The sequence below is a fragment of the Symphalangus syndactylus genome, chromosome 12 (genome assembly GCF_028878055.3).
Source record: "Symphalangus syndactylus isolate Jambi chromosome 12, NHGRI_mSymSyn1-v2.1_pri, whole genome shotgun sequence".
Taxonomy (NCBI): Eukaryota; Metazoa; Chordata; class Mammalia; order Primates; family Hylobatidae; genus Symphalangus; species Symphalangus syndactylus.
Genome location: NC_072441.2, coordinates 47,220,624 through 47,239,935, shown reverse-complemented (window position 1 = coordinate 47,239,935; position 19,312 = coordinate 47,220,624). Strand labels below are relative to the sequence as shown.

Below are 19,312 nucleotides of genomic sequence, written 5' to 3'. Positions count from 1 at the left end.
GCACTGGGATTACAGGCATAAGCCACCGTGCCTGGCCTATTGACCCCATTTTAGAGACACACTGGCTCAGTTGTAACACTTCTCCATGACATTGTAATAACTAATACCTGATTCTAATAAACTGAGATTACATACTAGAATTGAGATGGGTTGAGAGCTGTCTGGGACAAAGATTTTAAGAAAAGCCTCTCAGGAGAAAGAAGTGTGTTTGAGATCTCAGGTTTCCAATCACTGTACACATTTTTAATAGTTTCCAGACGTATAGAGCATTTACTGAGCCCAGGAGAAGCGTAATTAAGGGTAATAGCAGCCAGCTGTGGCTGTTAAGTGAGAACATGAATGGCAAAGCCCACAGCGGAGAGGCTCTTGGATGAGATTCCGCTTTTCCACTGCGGGGGATCGGTCGGCTCCGAACACATGCAGCCCTGCTGTTGGCAGCAAAATGTCACAGCAGGATCCGGCCTGTGTCAGACAAAAGCTCAGAGAACTAAACTGTTCTCTGGCTGGGCAGAAACACTTAACAAATCTGTAGATCTGCAGAGCAGCGTCGGCATCTCCCACCAGTCCTTCTTTTCCCCCTAAGTTTTATACTCTGTGTGTATTAAAACACCCTAAACATCATATAAGAAGAGCACTGTCAGCAGCTGCTTATAAAGAAATGCAACACATAAAGTGTGTCCACGCCATCCTAGTTCAGTGTGTTTCTTCTCATATGCTGAATTCATGATCAGGCAAGCCCACTTCCTGATCCAGTGTATTTCAACTTTGGCTCTTGACAGGTTGCTAGGATACTTGAAGTCTCCGAAGAGATGAGGAGGAACATGGGGGTGAGCTCAGGCCTGGAACTCATTACCTTGCCTCACGGACACCAGCTGCGCCTGGACATAATTGAAAGGTGAGCACTGCCATCCTCTGCACTTCCGACCCTCCCAGCTCCTTGCAGGCATCAGAGCAGCAGGTTTTAGAACAGAGAGAGAGGCGCAGCACCAGCCTAGCCCTGGGGTAACAGCACTTCAGGGCGCATGGCCTACAGCGACTCTTCCCAGAAGCCTGAGCCTGAGAATTCCTGGAGTTGCACACAGAGACAGCACAACTCAGGAACAAAGAATGTGTTCCCGTCCCTGCTCCTGGAGGAGTGGATGGAGAGAACAGATGGCCTGAAGCCAGTGACTCAACTGGCCTGTGTGAGCAAGAGTCACAGATCCTGCAGCCTGGGGCAGAGCTGGGGCCCCAGCACCGTGCAGTCTCCTGGGTCTCCTGCCCAGCAAGCTGCGCCTTTGTCTCTTTGGGGGTTAAGATTGCTTGAGGAATTAGGAGGAGTTTGTGGGAAAGGCTGGGAACAGCAGAGTCTAGACAGTGTTTTCTTTGAGGGGTGAACAAATAGGGTCAGAGGTCAGGGGATGACGGCACTGGTCCGGGGCCTCCGAGGCATCCCTCCCCTCTTCTTATGAAAAGCCAGGGCCCTGGGTGTCCATTTAAATGGAATGTTTAAGAATTAGAAAGACACCAACAATGAGGTATGTTTGTAAGAAAAGAAGCTCTAGACTAGATATCCATATTACCACAAAGCCGGCCTTTTTGACACATTTTTTAAAATTTGATTTGGGTAAGACTGTTAAGTTTTCTCTCTCTCCAGCCCATGTCCTAGTTGCCATGACTGACTGCCCATGGCTTTCCATGAAGTTCCAGATCACAGTGCTGTCCAGGACAGCTTTCTGTGGTAACAGACGTGTTCTGCACTGGCTATTACTGTAGCCACCAGCCACATGTCACTCGCGGGCACCTGAAATGTGACTGATGTGATTGAAGGATGACTTTTTATAATTAGAATTTACTGTTTCCAGGGTAAAGAGCCACCTCTGGGGGGATGGATGTCGCTGCTTTAGAGTTTCCTTGGCTGTACAGCAGATAAAATGACTCCCATGCTGCTGCTGTTTTGGTCTTGCAGCCGTGGATACATCCCATAGAAAATACCCAGAACGCTGAATTGCAGCCGTGTGGGAGGACGGAGGTGAAGAAGTGGGCCATGCGGACTTTGTTCAGGAATACCCATTGCTTAGGCCTTTGGGGAATTCTAGGTCCCGCTTCTGAATTTTCCTGCTCTTCCTGATGAGACTTTTCTAGGTTCCAGCCTCTCTCCGGGTGTCCCCTCTTCCCCTCCTGCCCCAGGGGCCTGACCTCCCGGCTCCACTAGCTTCCATTCTATCAGCAGAGTGAGCTGTGCCACCACACTTTGCCGTTTCTCTCATGAGACATTTCAGCCTGAAACCCCCCAGGTTCCAAGCCTCATGAATCTGAGCCCTATTTTCTTAGTATCATTCAGTGTGCTGGGACAGGCTGAGGGTGACAGGTTTGGGGCTTCTCTCTTGGCTGTTTTCTGACTTTCCACTTCATTTCTCTTTTCTCCTGACTGCCTCTTGGCTGGGGTCTTGCTCCTTAGCTTGTTTCGTGTGACCTGTGGGATCTTCTTTTTAGAGCCTGGGGAGTAGTTTTATTAATTACAATGTGTTTATTAAAGGCCAAGGTTATAGAGGTCCTGATGTGTCACATGACATCACCCTCTTGCATTTGAAAATCAAATACAAAACCACCCTTTATTTTTAATTTATCACCTCACCCATTCCAGGCATACTGCTCTGGAAGTGTCCTTCATGTGACATCTGAGTGCCTCCTCTTGCCAACCACAGGAGCTTTTGCTGCAGATTTGCCAGCCTGAGTTGTTTTTCCCATAGTCGGTGTATCCAGGAGGTTTCAGGCAAATGTTGGTTGAGTGAATGGATATAACCATTCAGTTAACCATTGATATAACACTAGAGGGCCATTAAAACATAGGGGGAAAAAACACTGAATAAAGAATCAATTGAATGCAGTATGGGAAGTGAGTTTATAGTTAAAAGCAACATCTAAAATATTCTGTCAATGTTAACATTTTACAAATGGATAACAAAACTCTTCCAAAAATGTATCAGATAACAGCTGGGCGCAGTGGCTCATGCCTGTAATCCCAGCACTTTGGGAGGCCAAGGCAGGTGGATCACTTGAGCCCAGGAATTCGAGACCAGCCGGGCAACATGGCAAAACCCTGTTTCTACAAAAAACACAAAAATTAGCTGGGCACGGTGGCATACACCTGTGGTCCCAGCTACTTGGGAGGCTGAGGCAGGAGGATCCTTTGAGCCAGGGAGGTCAAGGCTGCAGTGAGCCGTGATCACACCACTGCACTCCAGCCTGGGCAACAGAGCAAAACCTGTCTCAAAAAAAAATAATAATAATAAAAATATACTTTAGGTCTATGTTTGGATCCATTAATTGAGAAAGACAAATCAGGAAAAGGAGATAAATGGAGAAAAGAGGAAAGAGATGGAGACAAAGAGGCAAAATGGACCAAGATACAGAGGGAGAGACATGTACAGGGACAACTCTAGTAACAACTGCTATTTATTAGGCGCCTGCCAGTGCCAGGCACTTTAATTATTATTATTCTTCTTTTTGTTTTGAGATCATCTCTCTAGTTACTCAGGCTGGAGTGCAGTGGCGCAATCTCTGCTCACTACAACCTCCGCCTCCTGGGTTCAAGCGATTCTCATTCCTCGGCCACTCAAGTAGCTGGGACTACAGGCATGTGCCACCATGCCTGGCTAATTTTTAGTAGGGATGGGGTTTCGCCCATGTTGCGCAGGCAGGTCTCAAACTCCTGGGCTCAAGCATTCTGCCTGCCTCGGCCTCCCAAAGTGCTGGGATTGCAGGCCTGAGACCTGGCTCACTTTAATTATTTTCACACCCATACACAGTCTCTCTTTCTCACAACCCTTGCTCCCATTTTACAGATGAAGAACCTGAGGGCTGCGGCAGTTAGGTACCAGCCCAGGCTTACACTGCAAGTGAGCCCCATACATGCATATATATGCAAACACACTTGGAGGCAGAGCTCATTACCTGTTTAACAAACATTAGAGAAATGAGTGATGCTAAGCACTCAATGAATCCCTGCTGCCCTTTGCTCAAGGAGAGCAAGAGACCGACCAACACACCTGGGCACGTAGAGAGCACAGCGTGGAGTGACATCCTAAGCTCTGAACGTTCAGGACAGAGTGGCCCTGGAGTTCAAATGCATGCTGTATTTTAGTAACTATAGCTATAAATTGGGGCTTCGCCTCCAGCACTTGGACCACAGCCTGGAGGAAATTGAGGCAATTCTGGTCTAAAGCAGTTAACTCTTGGGTCCTGATTTACAGTGGGAAGGAAAGGGGGTCACAGTCTATGCTTTCTGCTGCAGACTGACCCCATTCATATTAATCCTGTTGTCATGCGGAGAAAAGATCACCCTGCTTCCTGTTTTGGGTCTCTGAGGTTGACCCATGTAGTTTAGGATGAGAAAAGGGAGGTTTGTTGGGGAAAGTGAGATTTCGATTTTATTAGGGTCTGGCCTTAAAGGCACATTCCAGCCCATCAACTATTCAATCTTTATCCTCCTCCCCATTCATTTCCTGGCCTCTGGAGTGGGGCTGGAGAACACCATTCTTACCTCCTCTTTCCTGCCTTTGTTCCGATAGCCATGTTATTGTCCTGGATCAAGCACGTCCTCTTATTTTTCTGTCCCTTCCATCCCCAAGTCCGGGGGCTCAGTGGAGGTGGCCCTGGGCTTCCCCGAGGAGAGATTCTCAGAACGTGTTGGGGGACCTGCTGTCTCCAGGAACCTCTCATGGTACAGGGTACTAGGAGCCACATGCACTTCTGAGCAGCTTTGTCCCAGGAGCTCCCTCTTTGTGCCCCCAGGTCCAGGGTTGAACGTGGCCCTGTCTGGGGACATCTTGCTTTCTGACTGAAAGTGCACCCTCTGTGGCCTACTTTGGCCCTCCACAGTCAGCCTGCTAAGCGGCATTCTCTCTGTTGAGATTAGCCGTCTAAACTGTGCTGCCGGCACATTTTAGAGCAAAAGCAGCAAATGGCACAAAAACAGCCCTGCTCTTGGCTAATTTGGTTTAGTTTTCTCCTAGTCCCATTGGCCCTGAACCTGACCGCTGATCTCCTGGCTTTCAGACACAACACGATGGCCATCGGCATTGCAGTGGACATTCTGGGCTGCACAGGCACTTTGGAGGACCGAGCAGCCACTCTGAGTAAGATCATCCAGGTGGCGGTGGAACTGAAGGATTCCATGGGGGACCTCTATTCCTTCTCAGCTCTCATGAAAGCCCTGGAAATGCCACAGGTAAATTTCCAATTACTTTATGTGTACTTAATGTTCTATAAAGAGATCTGCATGCCATGTTTGGCAAATCAGACTATTTTAGTCAATCTCAAAAGTAAATTGAATCTTAATGAAAGCTGCTTCATTTAGGGGACAGTGTCCTAAGTGTTTGGGGTCTATTTTTTTTTCTTTTTTGAGACAGAATCTCACTCTGCCACCTAGGCTAGCAGTGGCGCGATCTCAGCTCACTGCAACCTCCACCTCCCAGGCTTAAGTGATTCTCATGCCTCAGCCTCAAGTAGCTGGGACTATAGGTATGCACCACCACACCCAGCTAATTTTTGTATTTTTAGTAGGGACAGGGTTTCACCAGGTTGGCCTCAAACTCCTGACTTCAAATGATCTGCCTGCCTCGTCCTCCCAAAGTGCTGGAATTACAGGCATGAGCCACTGTGCCTGGACTGGGGTCTATTTTTTTTTTTTTTTTGGAAACAAAGTCTTGCTCTGTTGTCCAGGCTGCAGTGCAATGGTGTGATCTTGGCTCATTACAACCTCTGTCTCCCGGGTTCAAGCAATTCTCCTGCCTCAGCCTCCTGAGTAGCTGGGATAACAGGCATGGGCCACCACAGCTGGCTAATTTTTGTATTTTTAGTAGAGACGGGGTTTTGCCATGTTGGCCAGGTTGATCTCGAACTCCTGACCTCAGGTGATCCGCCCACCTCGGCCTCCCAAAGTGCTGGGATTACAGGCATGAACCACCACGCCCAGCCTCTGGGGTCTATTTTTTAAGGCAGTAAATAATTGCTGACAGTCCATGCTTTCTCTTTGATGTACAGTAGCAAGTGTCATCCTCATAACAGTAGTGATTCACGGACAACCAATTAGGATGAGACATCTGGCTAAAGTGTGTCATATAAGAAACAGACTGCCTCCATCTGGGTCACCAGGTGTGTGGGCAGTTTAGGATAATCACTGGGAAATGAGACATTTGCAGAGCTTCTGTCAGAGAATCCTTAGAATAGTTTATCTCAGGTCACCTAAAACAGACTGTCCTATTAAAAAGTTCAGATTCCTGGTCCATCTGCCACAGAACTCCCTAATTACCATTTCTGAAAGTGGGCATTTGAATTTATCTGCTGGTGCCAGGGATTTTTTAGGATGAGTGTCAAACATGAATATCTGTATCTGAAGTCAAGCAGGCCTCATAGAGGAAAGTCACGCTGCCATCTTTATCGCTGAGGATCAGCACTCCCACTTCTGTTCTCCCAAGCCCTGGGTGCTTGGAGGACTTGAGTATGAGTTTACAGTCCAGCCAGCAAAACCTTCTAGTAACATCAAAACCGCTGGTCACTCGGCTTGGCTGTTTCATAGCCACGGGTTATCTCTGAAATCCTGCCAGGTGCTCACTGAAATTCCATCATTGCCACTGAGAAACAGCCACGATCACATGTCCCGCAAGTCAGATCATGGCAGGAATAGAATTTACTTGCATTAAAGCAAGGTCACCTTAAAAATAAAGGTTGAAAACTTAGTGCCTTCATTGGGAATTTGTGGGGGGTCAATTCTATTTCAGAAGCTTTCAAAATTCTTCAGATAGACTATAAGCAACCCGTAAGTTCTGCCAGATTTTCATGATATACTGATTTCTACTGTAACAGGGGTTATCATTTTTTCATTCGGGTATTTTAATGTGCATTATGTTTATTTCCTGTCATCTAAAACTGCCTAGAATTTTGACAGCAGAGCCAACATGCCAGGCTGTGGGTAAGGCCTTCCAGCCCAGAGCTTCCCCTGAGGCTGGTAAAGGAGATGTTTTGTGGGATCACATGGTTACCATCCATGACATCAAACTCAGCGGTTAGGGACTTGTCCCCAACCACATTACCATGCTTTGTAGGCGGCTCCCTGCCCCCTAACAGTGTCAGCCTTTCCCTTCTGGAGCACATCAGCAGTGACAGGACACAGTCCTCCAGAGCATTCAATGGCCTAGGAGGAAGTGGCATACCCAGGGACAGCCCAAAAGGAGACTCACATTACTTTGCGTGTCACCATCCAACCCAGCCGTTACACTATAGCTACATGTGCCACCTTCTCTTCTCAGCTTCTAGTATCAAAAGAGTACGCCTAGGAGATGGGCCTAGCCCAGACCCAGAGGCTTCTTTCAGAAAGGCAATGCCTCAGGGAGTGGGTAGGGAGCAGGGGTCTACAGAAGGAAGAGCAGCATGGTGGGCAGCAGGAGGAAGGCAGCCACAGCCTTTTCTTCACAGCACATCTACTGGTGCTGAGCCTACTCACCTTCCTTTTGGATACAGGAGCTCTTCAAAGCCAAGTAAATGAATCTCAGCTCTACCACATACCAGCTGGGAAGCCTTGGGCAGTTACCTAATCTCTTCTGTTTTCTCATCTGTAAAACAAAGCCAAAATAGCTGTCTTAAAGGGCATTGCGAAGATTAAATGAAATTCTTCAAATATTTGACACAAAGTTGGCTCTTATTCCCTAAATACTAATGCTCTTCTTTGTTTCATGTAGAAAACTTAACACAGCCTTGCCGGTTTTAGGGTATGAGTTGGGGACCATTTATCTTAGGACAGTCAGAGTCAGTGGTATATGCTGCTGCTGACTAAATTGTTCCAAAAGAAAATTGAGGCCCTGAGTTACCGGCAGAAGAAAAGAAATGAGTAGCAGGCATGGTGTCTCATGTCTGTTGTCCCAGCTACTCAGGAGGCTGAGGTGGGAGGATCACTGAGCCTGGGAGGTTGAGGCTACAGTGAGCTGTGATCGCACCACTGCACCCCAGCCTGGGCAACTGAGTGAGACCCTGTCTCAAAGAAGAAAAGTCATAAAACTCTTTAAGAGATGAGTTAAACTATAGCTATCCATACAGTGGACTATTATGCAGAAATTTAACAAGGCTGTTCTATATGTACTTATACTGAATGCTTTTGAGGCAAGGAATAGGTGTGGTTTATGTAGTATATAATATGCATGTATTTATTTTTAAAAGGGGTGTGCGTATAGACAGGAATTTTGGGGAGGTCAATTCCAGTTTGATTTCAAGAGCTTTCAAAATTCTTCAGGTACACTGGAATTTTCTAGGATCAATATTTAAAATAAGCAACTTATCAGTTCTGCCATATTTTCATGATAATGCTGATTTCTATTATAACAAGAGTTATAATTTTTCATTCAGGTATTTTACTTTGCATCATGTTTATTTCCTCTCATCCAACACTGCCTTGAATTTTGACAGTGGACTGGCCAGCAGGCCAGGCTGTATGTGAAGCACACATGCACAGGCAGTTGAAAAGAGTTGTCATCTCTGGGATGGGCTAACAGCAATGCAGATAGGGCGGATGGGGGATTACTTTTTCTTTCTACCCTGCTTTCAGCCACTTTGACATTTTTACCATATGTAGCTATCACCTGTTCCAAAATTTAAGCAAAAGGTAATTTTATTTTATTTTTTTTTTTTTGAGACAGGGTCTCACTCTGTCAGCCAGGCTGGAGTGCAGTGGCATGATCTTGGCTCATTGCAACCTCCACCTCCCAGGTTCAAGCAATTCTCCCACCTCAACCTCCCGAGTAGCTGGGATTACAGGCACATGCCACCACGCTCAGCTAATTTTTGTATTTGAGTAGAGACAGGGTTTCACCATGTTGGCCAGACTGGCCTTGAACTCCTGACCTCAAGTGATCCACCCGCCTCAGCCTCCCAAAGTGCTGGGATTACAGGCGTGAGCCACCGCACCCAGCCACAAAAAGGTAATTTGAAAAAGAACCTTTTCCAAAACACTACCTTTCTTCCAGATCACAAGGTTAGAAAAGACGTGGACTGCTCTGCGGCACCAGTACACCCAAAATGCCATTCTCTATGAGAAACAGCTGAAGCCCTTCAGCAAACTCCTGCATGAAGGCAGAGGTGAGCATGTGGGCAGAGCAAGCACGGGGCTACCCCGCTGGGGAGTGGAGTACAAGTACGCAGGGCATGTGATGAGGCCCTGAGTTATCTGCAGCACTGTGGATGGCTCATCAGGGCTTTTATCAGATGACAGCCTTGCTTGTAGAAGGCTGCAGTTGCTATAAGAAGACAAGGGCTATGAGTCACCTCATTCTGTGCTTAACTTTGGAAAACATCTGATATGGAAAACTCTACTCCTTATTCTTCAGAGTCCACATGTGTTCCCCCAAACAATGTATCAGTCCCACTGCTGATGCCACTTGTGACCTTAATGGAGCGCCAGGCTGTCACTTTTGAAGGAACCGACATGTGGGAAAAAAACGACCAGAGCTGTGAAATCATGCTGAACCATTTGGCAACAGCGCGATTCATGGCCAAGGCTGCGGACAGCTACCGGATGAATGCTGAGAGGATCCTGGCAGGTAAGAGCTGGTTTTTGTAAGCTGTTCTCTAACACTGTACAGTAATTGAAATGAAGGAATGGAAGAGCATGGCTGACTTCACTTAGAAAAAGACCAAAGAGGAAGGATTAAAGAATGGAATTCCATTTCCTGTATGGCTGGTTATTACTTCCTCTTAATTCCAGAATGACTCAAGTGCCTTGTTTCTCCTTTCTTCTTGTGTGTTCTGTTGTTCAATGGTATAGAATAAACAGAGAGAAGGGGTCAAGAAAGAATTGGGGCCGGGCGTGGTGGTTCAAGCCTGTAATCCCAGCACTCTGGGAGGCTGAAGCAGGTGGATCACTTGAAGTCAGGAGTTCAAGACCAGCTTGGCCAACATGATGAAACCCTGTCTCTACTAGAAATACAAAAATTAGCTGGGCGTGATGGTGCATGCCTGTGATCCCAGCTACTTAGGAGGCTGAGGCAGGAGAATCACTTGAACCCAGGAGGCGGAGGTTGCAGTGCGCCAAGATTGCACCACTGCACTCCAGCCTGGGCGCTGGGCAACAGAACAAGAATTGGCCAACTTGCCTACCACTTATTAATAGTACCTCTAATAGGTGGGATTAGAAAAGGTGATGTGCCAAGATGAGGAGGTGGAGTTTTATCCAGACCTCATTTATCTGCATTCCTGTTCCTTCCCAGTCACACTGGGAAGTGAGCTCCCCTACTCTTAGCATCAGACACATCCTGGAAAGTGTGGGGCAGTGTTGCATAAATGGATCTTTCTTACAAGTGCTGTGGTGACAGAAAGCAGCCTCCTCAGTCAGCACGGCCGGCATTTATCACACATGTGGCATGCGCACGGCACCGTGCTAACTGGATGTCCTGAGGAATTTAAGCAGGTATCTCAGCATGCAGCGATAAGTGCAGTGTGTACGGTGGGAGCACTTAGGGGAAGGGACTGATTTGGTCAGAGATGCTAGGAAAGAGGAAGCACCTGGTGACAGCTTCCCAGAAAACACTGCATTGATTGTTAAAGGACAAAAGTAGTTACCAGCAAGCAGGGCTGGGAATTCCACTCAGACGGCACAACCCAAGCAAAGGCACTGAGAGAGCTTGGGGAAAACTGGGATCCACAAGTACTTGGGTTTAGATTTGTGCAAAGTATGACCTAAGGAATGGCCAACTAGGCTACAGAGGGAGGTGCAGCTGGGAAGCCCTTCCACATAGGAGTGTGGCTAAAGAAGAGCTAGTGAAGGGTTTAATTATGGGAGGGTGTCACATGGTCAGATTTCTGTTTTAAAAGTAACTTACTCTGGTGTCTGTGTGGAGGAAGGCTGGAGGGCTGAAGGTTTGCTGGCAGAAAGACCATTCAGGAAGGAGGGCTTTGCCAAGGCAGTCATCAGGGATGACGATTTTCCATTACTATATAATTTTTAAAATTCTTCAAGGGCTCACAGTTTGATTCACAAAGTTAAGAACTATGTGGGGGCAGGAGACTCCATTTATTTAATTCTAAAAGGGAGCTGCCTCAGAACCAGAATGTGGGACTTAGTCGTTTGTACCATCTGCTGTGGGTATAAGCACCACATACCTGTTTGTTTCATTTTCTTCCTCAAAAAGTTATCCAGGATTGGCTGTATGTTACTCAAACAATAAAAGCATGCAAGTCAACAAGTATCAGAGTGCCTACTTAGGCAAAGCCAATGAATACATTACCATGGATGTTGCATAAGCCAATACACCAGGGTGGGTTTTGAGAAAAGTGTGCCATAAGCTGCTCTACAGCTTTAAATCACTTTAAAGGTCGCTGATGGAATTTTTCAGTCGATCCTAATATAGATTTCATAGCAAGTTCCCATTGCTGTAAGTGACAGTGAACCCAGGGAAGGCAGAGATCTGCTCACCAGCATAGAGGAGGGGCTCAAAGCATGTTAGCTGAATGAATAGAAGTCACCATCTGGGGGCCAGGCGCGGTGGCTCACACCTGTATTCCCAGCACTTTGGGAGGCTGAGGTAGGCAGATCACCTGAGGTCAGGACTTAGAGGCCAGCCTGGCCAACATGGCAAAACCCCATCTCTGTTAAAAATACAAAAATTAGCCGGGGAATTTTGAGAGGGAATACTTGAGAGGCTGAGGCAGGAGTATCAAGCGATTCTCCTTGATTCTTAATTTCAGTGAGCCGAGATTGTGCCACTGCACTCCAGCCTGGTCTCCAAAAAAAAAAAAAAAGTCACCATCTGGCCTTTGGTTGGTTATCGACCAAGGATATTCTGGCATCATCAGGAAGAAAATATTCCTGTTGTCCTTTCTACCACCAAGATCCTGTGATCTAGATGGCAGATATATTTAATGACAGAACAAACTATCCCAGCAGTAATAAAGGGTGAGAACCACATGACTCTTTGGCTAGAGGCTTCTCTCTCTTTAAAAGAGTTGCCTGAACATCTTTGGCCTTAAGCAGACCAGATCCTCTCTTAGATGGAATAGAGTTAAGAAATAGGCCCACACATATGGCTGTCAGTTGATTTTCAACAAAGGTGCCAAAATAATTCACTGGATAAAGTATAATCCTTCTGTAAATGGTGCTGGATCTATTGGATATCCATATGCAAAAAAGTGAATCTCGATCCTTATCTCATACCATACACAATAATCCAAAATGGATCATAGACCCAAAATGTAAGAGCTAAAGTATAACCTTCTGTAAGAAAACATAGGAGAAATTCTTTGTGCCCTTAAGCTAAGTGAGGACATCTTGGCCGGGCACGGTGGCTCACGCCTGTAATCCCAGCATTTTGGAAGGCTGACGCAGGCGGATCACCTGAGGTCGGGAGTTCAAAACAGCCTGACCAACACGGAGAAACCCTGTCTCTACTAAAAATACAAAATTAGCCGGGCGTGGTGGCGTGTGCCTGTAATCCCAGCTACTCGGGAGGCTTGAGGCAGGAGAATCGCTTGAACCCAGGAGGCAGAGGTTGCGCCACTGCACTTTAGCCTGGGCAACAAAAGCAAAACTCCATCTCAAAAAAAAAAAAAAAAAAAAAAAAAAATTCTTAGGACACAAAAAGCATGAACCATAGCAGAAAACATTGAGTACACATATATCTGATAAAGGACTTATATCTAGGCTATACAAAGAACTCTTACAACTCAATGAGAAGATAAAATTTAAATAGACAAAAATTTGAATAGACACTACATCAGAGCAGGCATACAAATGACAACTACATGAAAAGATGTTCAAAGCATTCATCATTAGGGAAATGTAAATTTAAACCAACCACAGTGAGATACCACCACACTATCTAGAATGGCTACAATTAAAAAGAATGATAGGCCAGGCACGGTGGCTCATGTCTGTAATCCCAGCACTTTGGGAGGCCGAGGCGGGTGGATCACCTGAGGTCAAAAGTTCGAGACCAGCCTGGCCAACATGGCAAAACCCCGTCTCTACTGAAAATACAAAAAATTAGCTAGGCGTGGTAGCACACACCTGTAGTCCCAGCTACTTGGGAGGCTGAGGCAGGAGAATTGCCTGAACCCGAGAGGTGGAGGTTGTGGTGAGCTGGGATCGCGCCACTGCACTCCAGCCTTGGCAACACAGCGAGACTACTTCTCAAAAAAAATAAAAAATGATAAAACTAAGAGTTGGCAGCATGTGGAAAAACTGGAGTCTTCATATGTTGCTGGTGTGAATATAAAATGATACAGCCATTGTGGAATAGAGTTTAAAAGTTTCTTTAAAAGTAAACATATACTTACCGTATGACCCAATAATTCCTTTCCTAGAGAAATGAAAACACATGTCCACACAAGATTTGTACACAAATGTTCACAACCACTTACTCATAGCAGCCAGAAATAATCCAAATGTCATCAATTGGTGAATGGATAAACAAACTATGGCATGTCCATAAAACTGAATATTGATAAGTAAAAATGATTAGCATGCAACATACGGAATAATCTCAAAAACATCATGCTAGGTGAAAGAAGTTCGTAGTGGATGATTCCATTTATCCCAAATTTCTAGAAAAGGCAAAACAGTAGCAACAGAAAGCAGATCAGTGGTTGACTGAGGTCTGCAGTAGGAACAGGAATTGACTGCAAAGAGGTACTAAGGTGATGGAAGTGTTCTAAGACTGGTGGTGATGGTTTATGTACAAACTTACCATCATAAATCAAACTCCACAGCCAAAAACAGATGAATCATATGACATGTAAACTATACATCAGTAAAGTTGGTAAAAAGAAGTAACAAACTCCTAGGTACAATGAACCCTCCTTCCCACAGCACTACTTCCCACAGTGGTTTGTACAAACCAATTTCACTCTATTGTTTTTTTAATGAGTTTACCTGTTATTTCTTCTCTGAAGGTGCTCAGGTTCTGTAGGGTGGGGCTCTGCTCTCCCTTATATAGAATAGATCCTATATTTTTCTTTGGGGACATTTTTTAAAGTTCTGAGAGAGAGAAGATGTTCATTTTGATTCCACTTTAAGCAAGCTTTCAGTCTTTTTTTTTTTTTTGAGAGGTAGTCTCACTCCGTCGCCCAGGCTGGAGTGCAGTGGCACAATCTCACTCACTGCAAGCTCCGCCTCCCAGGTTCACACCATTCCCCTGCCTCAGCCTCCCAAGTAGCTGGGACTACAGGTGCCCGCCACCACGCCTGGCTAATTTTTTGTATTTTTTTAGTAGAGATGGGGTTTCACTGTGTTAGCCAGGATGGTCTCAATCTCCTGATCTCATGATCCACCCACCTCAGCCTCCCAAAGTGCTAGGATTACAGGCGTGAGCCACCATGCCCGGCGCTTTCAGTCTATTTTTAACACATCTTAGGCAGAACTGAAGTAACTTTTTGTTTATTGTTTTGTTTTGATTAGGTTTTCAACCAGATGAAGAAATGAATGAAATCTGCAAGACTGAATTTCAAATGCGATTGCTATGGGGCAGCAAAGGCGCACAAGTCAATCAGACAGAGAGATATGAGAAATTCAACCAGATTTTAACTGCCCTCTCACGTAAATTGGAACCTCCTTCTGTAAAGCAAGCAGAGCTTTGATAACTCTCCAGAGAACCTTTAGAATGTCTTTTCAAGTTTCCCCAGCTTCATCTTTGGGAAAGCTTACTATTTGATAAAGTAATAATGTACAAATCTGACAATATACAAGCTTTTAGTATCCACAGGATATTAAACGTGTAAATTGCACAGAACACACTTATTTATGAATTGTCTAAAGTTACTACTGATTTTAAAATGAATAATTTATTATTAAGGTAACTACTGCTAATGTTGATCAGCAAATTTAAGAGAAGACCTAGCTATGTTGGCTGGTTGCTTTCTATTATCATGGTATTTGACCATTTTAGTTTTAATTCCATGTCAGATAAGTGTAAATAGAAGAGTTTAAGAGCATGAAACATTTCAGAAGGTATCAGTTATATGATATTCTTTAAACAAATATGAAAAATGTAAATACTCATGAATGAAAATACATCATCATCTTTTTGTGAAACAGTTGTATCCAGTCTCTTTCATATTAAACAACTCACCTTGGTACAATAATAATTCTACCCTTAGCCGCCTCAGGCATGCTCTTCCCTAGGCACCGTATCCTGATAGTAAGCCAAAATGAATGAAAGTGGTATGAAAAATTTAATATTCCTGGATTAAAAGGCAGAGTGACAGTGACACAAGGTAGAAACAGCTCCACAGGACCTGGGTTCAAACTCAAGCTATGGTACTTGCTAGCAGGTGGAGTGAGTTAGGCCAAGTTTACCTCATTGAATTCCATGTGCAGCACAGCACCCTGGACAAACTGGGCACACAGATGTTATGATGAACATAACATCTCTTCACATATTTCAGAGTAATCAACTTACCTTTTCCTCTAGAGTTTCCTAGGTTGGCTTTCTAGGTTTCTCATTTTGCAAAGGGGATACTTTCTTTCTAGTTTAGCAATATCCCTCTCAACTTTCCCTATTGTACAAAATTTGGAATATAAGACTTTAACATATTCTGTTACTCTGCCCCAACTGTCAAACTTTTAATAATCTGTTTTTCCTTTGATTTTAAATAATATTAGGACCATACCAACTTTTATATTCATCTTAAACCGGCTGTGAAAATTTCTCCATGATGTTAAATAGCCTTTAAAAATATGATTTATTGGTTACAGAAGTTAGTTACACTGTAACTTAACTATCACCCTATGATGGTTTTTAAAAATGTGCCACATTTTTTAAAAGGTGCCACGTTGTTATTTTTTGTTGAAAAAAGCCAAAGCACATTTCTACTTCTGGCAATATGGTGGTTCAGATGTTCTTAGCCCTCTCACCATAACTAAATCCTGAATACATTTTAATAAACATACATACCTTTTAGAGTATGATCAACCTTGATAGAAATCCCCAAGGAACAAACTTCTCTCCCCGCCGCACCTGAAAAAGGTACAGCAAATTTGAATCAATTCCTCATGAGAACTTAGGAGCTGGGGCAGACCTAGAGGCAAAGAAAGAGTAATGTCAGCTCAGTGAATGAGCATCTGTCTTGGGGGAACTTCTTAAAATGCCTCCATTAAGCAGGAATCCTTAAAGGGTCCCTGTTAATGGAATAGAAAACATTCATCTGCCAGCAAAGGAAGGTTGCCAGGAAACATGACTGTCTGTCTTCACATACAGCTCCAGGAAGAAAATAATTATAATGACTGTAGTCTTCAGTGAGGATTTGCAACCACACGCCTGTCCTCATACAGGTCTGGAGTAAAAATTACAAAATCCAAAACCAAGAAATTGATTGACAGTGGTCCCAGGTTGGTGGTGTCTACCAGATATAAAAGCTGATTATGAAGCTATAGTAATTAAGGTTTCATCAGAAATTTAACATGACAGAGTGATACTGTTGATAAGTGGGGGAAAGGATGACTTTAATTCTTGAACAATTGGTTAAGCAAATGAAAGGGGGAAAATGGTCTCTTACCTCTTATCATATACAGAAATAAAATCTGGATGAGTTAAGAACCTACATGTGAAAGGCAAAATCATAATACTTTTAAAAGAAAATATCTTTTACTTTGAATCAAGTAAGAATTTCTTAGACAGAAAAAGCATTAATTATAAAATAATGATTAATCTGCATTAAAATGAATAAATTACATTCAAAAGACATCATAGACAACCTGAAAAATCAGAGATATTGGCAACACATAAAATGGACAACAGAATACTATGATAGGCAGCCTCCAAGATGGCCCCCAATGTTCTCTGCCTCCTGGTGCTCACACTGTGTTGTCCCTTCCTGCAACCAAGCACACAGGGCAGAAATGTTGCATCTGAGATGATAGGTTATGAGAAGACTGCAGCTTCCGTCTTGAGTCTTGGATCACTCACTCTGGGGAAAGCAAGATGCCACCTTGTCAGTATCCCTATGGAGAGGTCCACATGGCAAGGAACTGTAGCCTCTGGCCAACAGCCAGCAAGGAACAGAGGCTTACCAGCAACCACATGGATAATCTTGGAAGTGGACTCTCCAGCCCCAGTCAAAGCCTTGAGGTGACTACAACCTCAGCCAGCAGTTGGACTGCTACCTCATGAGAAATCCTGAGCCAAAATCAGCAAGCTATGTTACACAGTAAGAGATAACTAACACAATTAGCATCCTGAATATGCAAAGAGCTTCCATGAATAAATATAAAAAGACAATTGACCAAAAAAAAAAAAAAAGGATGAAGATAAAACAGCGTTTTTACAAGAAGGGGAAACATAGTAAACATGAAGATGCACAACATCAATCATCAGGGCAACACAATTTAAGCCTACAATGAAATGCTCTTTTATATCCTTTAACTGACAAAAATTGAAGTCTGACTCCTAAGTGCTGGCCAGGATATGGAACATGAATAACCCTTATACAATGCTTGTAGGAGTATAAAAATATTACAATAACTTCTTTGGGAGGAAAATGTGGCATTATATTTTAAAAATGAAAATTAAGGAAATCCTAGCCAGAGCAGTCAGGCAAGAGAAAGAAAGAAAAGGCACCCAAGTGGGAAAAAGGGAAGTCATATTTTCTCTGTGCTGATATGATTCTATACCTAGAAAACCCTAAAGATTCCACCAAAAGACTCCCAGACCTCATAAATGACTTAAGCGAAGTCTCAGGATGCAAAATCAATGTACAACAATCAGAAGCATTTCTACATACCAATAACATTCAAGCTGAGAACCAAATCCAGAATATAATCTCATTTACAATAGTCACCAAAAAAAAAACCAGAACAAAACTAGGACTGCTGAAACACTGCTGAAAAATCATAGATGACACAAATGGAAAATCAATCAGTCTTCATGGGTTGGAAGAATCAATATCATTAAAATGTCCATGTTGCCCAAAGCAATATATAGATTCAACACTATTCCTATCAAATTACCAATGTCACTTTTCACAAAATTAGAAAAAACTATTCTAAAATTCTTATGGAACGAAAAAAGAGTTGGAATAGCTAAGGCAATCCTAAGCAAAAGAATAAAGTGGAAGGTATCACATTACCTGACTTCAAACTATACTACAAGGCTACAGTAACCAAACCAGCATGGTACTGGTACAAAAATAGATACAATAGACCAATGGAACAGAGTAGGGACTCCTGAAATAAAGCTGCTGCACACCTACAACCAACTGATCTTCAACAAAGTCAACAAAATAAATAATAGGGAAAGGATACCCTATTCAATAAATGGTGCTGGGAAAACTAACCATATGCAGAAGAATGAAGTTGGACCCCTACTTCTCACAATATACAAAAATTAAGATGAACTAAAGACTTAACTGAAAGACCTCAAACTATAAAAAGCCTAGAAGAAAACCTAGAAAATACTCTTCTAGATATTGGCGTAAGCAAAGAATTTGTGACTAAGTCCTCTAAAGCAAATGCAACAAGAACAAAAGTTGACAACTAAGACCCAACTAAACCAAAGAGCCTCTGCATAGCAACAGATTAAATGGACAACCTACAGAATGGGGGCAAATATTTGCACACTACACATCTGACCAAGGACTAATATCCAGAATCTATAAGGAACTTAAATCAGCAAGAAAATAACTACATTAAAAAGTGGGCAATGGACATGAACAGACACTTCTCAGAAGACATACTAGCAGCCAACAAACATGAAAAAATTCTATCATTAGTCATCAGAGAGATGCAAATCAAAACCACAATATCAGCTCACACCAGTCAGAATGGCTATTGAAAAGTGAAAAAAAAAAAACAAAAACAGACGTTGGCAAGGTTGTGAAGGGAATGCTTATACACTGTTGGTGGGAATGCAAATTAGTTCAGCCCCTGTGGAAAGCAGTTTGGAGATTTCTCAAAGAACTGAAACTAAAATTACACCACTTGACCCAGCAATTGCATTACTGGGTACATACCCAAAGGAAAAGAAATCATTCTACCAAAAAGACATCTGCACTCGTGTATTTATCACAGCACTATTCACAACAGCAAAGACACAGAATCAACCCAGGTGCCCATTAATGGTTGACTGGATAAAGAAAATGTGGTAGCTAGGCATGGTGACTCACGCCTGTAATCCCAGCACTTTGGGAGGCCAAGGCAGGTGGCCTGAGGTCAGGAGTTCGAAACCAGCCTGGCCAACATGGTGAAACCCTGTCTCTACTAAAAATACAAAAATTAGCCAGGTGTGATGGCGGGCACCTGTAATCCCAGCTACTCAGGAGGTGGAGGCAGGAGAATCACTTGAACCCAGGAGGC

The 19,312-nt window shown here is 43.8% G+C and overlaps 1 protein-coding gene across 8 annotated transcripts in view; it reads left to right on the top strand.

Moving 5' to 3' along the window:
- BCAR3 (BCAR3 adaptor protein, NSP family member) overlaps positions 1 to 15,055 on the top strand; it is a 279,135-nt gene extending 264,080 nt beyond the window's left edge. For all 8 annotated transcript variants that reach the window (XM_063625549.1, XM_063625548.1, XM_063625546.1 and 5 more), the window contains 5 exons: positions 780 to 895; positions 5,041 to 5,212; positions 9,000 to 9,111; positions 9,360 to 9,572; positions 14,423 to 15,055. In XM_063625549.1, the coding sequence (XP_063481619.1) occupies positions 780 to 895; positions 5,041 to 5,212; positions 9,000 to 9,111; positions 9,360 to 9,572; positions 14,423 to 14,601 (792 nt within the window). In that variant the 3' untranslated portion in view covers positions 14,602 to 15,055. The remainder of the gene's footprint in view (positions 1 to 779; positions 896 to 5,040; positions 5,213 to 8,999; positions 9,112 to 9,359; positions 9,573 to 14,422) is intronic.
- The last annotated feature ends 4,257 nt before the right edge of the window (positions 15,056 to 19,312 follow it).